Consider the following 5,162-nt stretch of genomic DNA (forward strand, 5'->3'; position numbering starts at 1 on the left):
GCACTTTTTGAGCTCATATTTGCTAAATTTTTGTGGTTTCTTGTCTGCCGGAACAAATACAAATTAATTTGGAAATAAAATAATTGTTTGAAGATTTCCAAAAGTGGTTCCTTGCCTGCCGGAACATAAAATAATTGTTTACAAATTTCCTAAAGTGGTTCCTAGCCTGCCGGAACATAAAATATTTTTTTAAAAATATTTAAAGTGGTTCCTTGTCTGCCGGAACAAATAAAATTGAATCTGAAATATTTTAAAGCGGTTCCTCTTCTGCCGGAACAAATAAAAATTAATTTAAAACATTTGGTGCTTATTTGCTGTGATTTGTGAGATTTTTGTGTGCTCTTTGAGAAACGCTTTTGATTATTTGTGGTTCATAATGCATCGCTCTCCAGCTAGAAAAAGCCAGCGATTACAGTAGTGTTTCCTCGCCTGCCGGAACAAAAATTGTTTCTCAACAAGTGGCTCCCTCGGTTGCCGGAGTTTCTTCTTTGCCTGCCAGTTCCCATGCCGCCGGAACATATTTGACTCCCTCTGCCGTTGGAGTGCCTCCACAAAATGTAAGTACCATTGACGCCACAACAATTCAGCCAACTATAATTGCTCCTTCTGTCGCCGGAACAACTTAACCAACAAAATGTTAGTGAAAATAATTTAAACTCAGTGCAGAAACTGCTTAATTTGGAAGGCCTTCAAAGCCAGATCAACATTCATCAGGCCCAGTTGTTGAATGCGCAGCGAGCGTTGTCAATTGCCACGAACGCGAATTCGACGCCGAGCTCTTCAGCCGCCATGCCACAGCCATCCAATATGGCGCCGCCAGTAACAGGTACCAGCGATGTCAACGTTGACAATTCTGCCTCAGCCAACGTTGACTGCACTGATCGTCGTACGGCATTTTCTTCGGTAAGCTGCAATGAAAATAATTTGTGTGGAAGTCAACCGCTGCCGCCAAATTTCCAATTGTCACAAAATGGTGGTTCGTTGTTAATGCATCGAAAAATGTATGATTTACCGGATTTTAGTGGCTCGCCTGAAGATTGGCCCATGTTATCAACGTCTTTTAATCAATCGACTGCTGTTTATAATTATAATAATTTTGAAAATTGTTTAAGGCTCCAAAAAGCTTAGAAAGGTGATGCCCGTGAATGTGTGAAGTAGTTGCTGATCCATGCAGATAACGTGAGTATGGTTATGGAACAATTATGTTTTCAATATGGTCGCCCAGAGATGCTTATTCGTTGCCAGCTACAACAAGTGAAAGAAATTGCGCCCATTAGTGAAAGTGCTGTGGATAAACTTGTGCCCTTTGCTTTTAAAGTGCGGAATCTTGCCGCCTTTTTGAAAAGTGCTAATCTAATCCAACATTAATGGAAGAATTGGTCGGAAAGCTTCCAATGAGTAAACGAATGGAGTGGTCCCGCTGTACCTCAACAATGAAACCATACCCAACTATTTTGGATTTTAGCAAATGGCTCAAAGATGTTGCTGATTTGGTAAGAATGGTGCAAACTACAAGTGGAAATCGTCAAAATAATGAACCAAAAAGAAAAGTTGTCCTTCATGCTGCTGATGGTCAACTTAAACAACAAGGATGCCCTATGTGCCAGGCAAATCATAAAATATTTGAGTGTAGAAAATTTGGTTCATTAAGTGTGCCTAATCGTTGGAGTGAAGTAAAAAAAATGAGGTTATGTTTTTCGTGTCTCGGTAGATTTTGCCGTTATCGAAAGACGTGTCCCGTAGATGGTTGCCTAAGAAAACATAACAAATTATTACATGATGTCAAGATTAATGATGGTGGGAAAAATGAGCTTTCATCTGAGTCGCCTGCTCCAAGTGGTTCCACAAATGAAAATGAGTCTGTTCTTAGCTGTGTGTCTAAAGCTGCAGATAAAGGTGTGTTGTTGTTCCGAGTGGTGCCAATTGTGCTTTATGGTTCCAGTAACAAATTTGAAACCTATGCGTTGTTGGATGAAGGTTCGTCGGTTACTATGGTGGACAGCTCCTTGGTGAAGAAACTGGGCATCAAAGTCAATTGAATTTAAATTGGTATGCTGGCAACGCATCGCAAGAAACGGCAGCAGTGGTTGATATGCACGTAAGTGGAATTGGTAAGCAGAGAAAATATGCCTTGCGAAAAGTTTATGGAGTTTCAAATTTAAAATTGCCGGTCCAAAGCTTCAATATGGATTTAAGTCGCCATCCTGGTTTGCCCATTAAATTATATAATGATGTTGTTCTGGGACTTCCTGATGAAATTGTGTCTCTGGATGAAAATGGTCCATATGCTGCTAACACCCCATTAGGATGGGTCGTATTTGGGAAAATGATGGGTAAGCAATCTAGCGATAATTTGTGTCTTTTGTCAGTTCAGCCAGATCCCCCGGACTTGGTATCTTCTGCATTTTGGAGTGATTAATCCTCCTTAATAAGCCAGGAAAAATTGGTTTAGTGTTTGATGCTGCCGCAACTGTTGAAGGTGTTTCCCTGAATTCTAAACTGCTAAAAGGCCCGCAGCAATATAAGCCTCTGCCATCCGTGTTATTTAATTTTCGAGTTGGTGCTGTAGCAGTGTGTGGAGACATCAACGAAATATTTCACCAGGTCCTTGTAGCTCCTGAAGATATATGCTCTCAAAGATTCCTATGGCGTGAGGACAATAGAGAACCACCTGATTTTTATGAAATGCTCGTTATGACTTTTGGTGCTGCTTGCTCGCCATGTGTATCCCATTATGTCAAAGAAACAAATGCCCTGAGATATCGTGATAAATATCCGCGTGCAGTGAAGTCAATTGTTGATCATCATTATGTGGATGACTTTGTGGATAGTTTTCCGACGCCTGCAAGGGCCATTGAGAATGCCGTACAAGTGCGCGACATTCATAAATCAGCTGGTTTTGAACTACGTAATTTTTCGTCGAACTCTTCAGAAGTAATTGTGGCTCTTTAAGGTACAGTGGAAAGTCCGGTGAATTTTTCAAACGATGTCAACCAGCTACAATCAGAGAAGATACTTGGTATGTATTCGCAACCTAAAGATGATACTTTCAGGTTCAATTTGAAGTTCCACAATGTGAATGCTGATGTTATAGAAGGTATGAAGTGTCCAACAAAACGCGAGCTGTTAAGTATGGTTATGTTATGGCTGCATTGCCCGGAGAATTAAACGAGATGTGGAATAATTGGCGCCAAGAGCTACAAAATGTCATCAATGTTAAAGTGCCTCGATTTTATTTTAGAAATGGTGTTCCTTCTCGCCTGGAACTACATGTTTTTGTCGACGCTAGTGAAGATGCATTTGGTGCCGTGTCATACTGGGGGTCTATAAATGCTTATAATAAGATTGAAGTGACTTTTGTAGCTGAAAAAACTAGATGTGCTCCTCTGAAAGCAATGAGTATTCCTCGTCTCGAACTTCAGGCTGCTGTATGGGTACAATTTTGATGGGTACAATTTTGAAGGAACATTCCATTAAGGTATCAAGAATCGTTTGCTGGAGTGATTCAAGCTCCGTTATTAGTTGGATTGGATCTGAAAGTCGAAGATACAAACCTTTTGTTGCCCATAGAATTACTGAGATACTTGATTCTACTAGCCCAGCAGATTGTAGATGGCTGCCAACAAATCTTAATGTTGCCGACGAAACTACCAGAATGAAGAGCCTGGTTGATTTTTCTGATGATTGCCGCTGGTTTAAGGGACCTAAATTTCTATACGATTGTGAAGATGAATGGCCAAAAACACGAGAAATACCTACTTGTAGCCTAGAGACAAAAGAACTTCGCCCGAAATTTGCATTGCTGGTAAATACCCCTGTTGTTTTTGAATTCAATAGATTTTCATCATATTTGAAATTAAAACGTACGATTGCCTGGGTGTTTCGTTTTATTAATCGTTGCCAAAAGAAGATTGGTCCTGAAGAAGAAAATGGTTTAACTACTGCAGAGTTAAAAAGTGCTGACATTTGTCTTTGCCGTCAGGCCCAACGAGAACAATTTAGCGCTGAAATTGAAATTATTAAAAATGAAGGTACTTTGCCCAAAAGTAGTGAATTGTATGCCCTCACTCCATATAAGGATGAAAACACATTACTTCGAGTTTATGGTCGTGTGGATGCAGCTAGTTGGTTACCATTGGATATAAGGCGTCCGATTATATTGCCGTCGTTTCATCCTGTCACCGAGTTTTTTGTGGCCCATGTACACGAAGAAATGAATCATCAAAATTTTTAAGCTACAGTTTGTGAAATTCGAAGATCATTTTGGATTCCCCGGCTTAGAAAAATTTTACGTAAACGTGTTTGTAATTGTTATATTTGCAGATTTCGTCGTACATTGCCGGTGCCACCACTTATGGGTTCTTTGCCAAAAGACAGATTGACGCCATATATTCGTCCATTTTCCTACACTGGATTGGGCTATTTTGGCCCACTTATTGTAACCGATGGTCGTTGCCATGAAAAACGCTGGGTGGCCTTATTTACTTGCCTGACCATAAGGGCCATTCATTTGGAAATCGCTTTCGATTTGTGTATTCTTGCCATACGCAATTTTATAAATCGACGTGGGCTGCCTACAAGACTGAGGAGCGATAATGGTACAAATTTTGTTGGTGCTGATAAAATTGCCAAGAGGTTCAGTGAAGTATTTGATGTGGCTCAAATTCAAGATGAACTTACATCTAAAGGTATACACTGGCAGTTTAATTGTTCACGTGGCACACTTGCCGTTGAGCCACGAAGATGAAGAACCACTAACGCCTAATCATTTCCAAGCTTGATGTCCTTGATTTGGAGTAGTGAATCGTAGCCGATCCACGGGGGTGGGGATGTCGCCGAATGGCTCATAATCGAGCAGAAATGTTATTAATTGTTTTTATTTATTCGTCTTTATTATTTTATTATTTGTCTTTGTAATTCATTTTTTTTATTTTTTTTTTTTTATTTCATATTTTGTATATTGTATCTTCACAAAATAATGTGAACTATCAATAATTTGTTCAAATCTTAAATCTAAATATTATTTTTTATTTACGTCCCACCACAGTTGGACGAAAAATTTTGTTTAATTTATAGATCCTATCATTAGGGCAGGTCTGTTGGATTCCTTCTTCTTAGTCGGATGTAGCCATTACTTCTCATTAATGTTCGTGCAAGTGGGT

General features: G+C 39.6%; 1 protein-coding gene across 1 annotated transcript; it reads left to right on the top strand.

The window, feature by feature from the left end:
- The first annotated feature begins 3,376 nt into the window (after positions 1-3,376).
- LOC135950534 (uncharacterized) lies at positions 3,377-4,747 on the top strand. Its single transcript, XM_065500071.1, has 2 exons — positions 3,377-4,185; positions 4,324-4,747. Exons 1-2 carry the CDS (start codon positions 3,377-3,379, stop codon positions 4,745-4,747), a joined length of 1,233 nt encoding a protein of 410 aa, XP_065356143.1.
- The last annotated feature ends 415 nt before the right edge of the window (positions 4,748-5,162 follow it).

Source organism: Calliphora vicina, chromosome 2, assembly GCF_958450345.1.
Source record: "Calliphora vicina chromosome 2, idCalVici1.1, whole genome shotgun sequence".
In the NCBI taxonomy this organism is placed as follows: Eukaryota; Metazoa; Arthropoda; class Insecta; order Diptera; family Calliphoridae; genus Calliphora; species Calliphora vicina.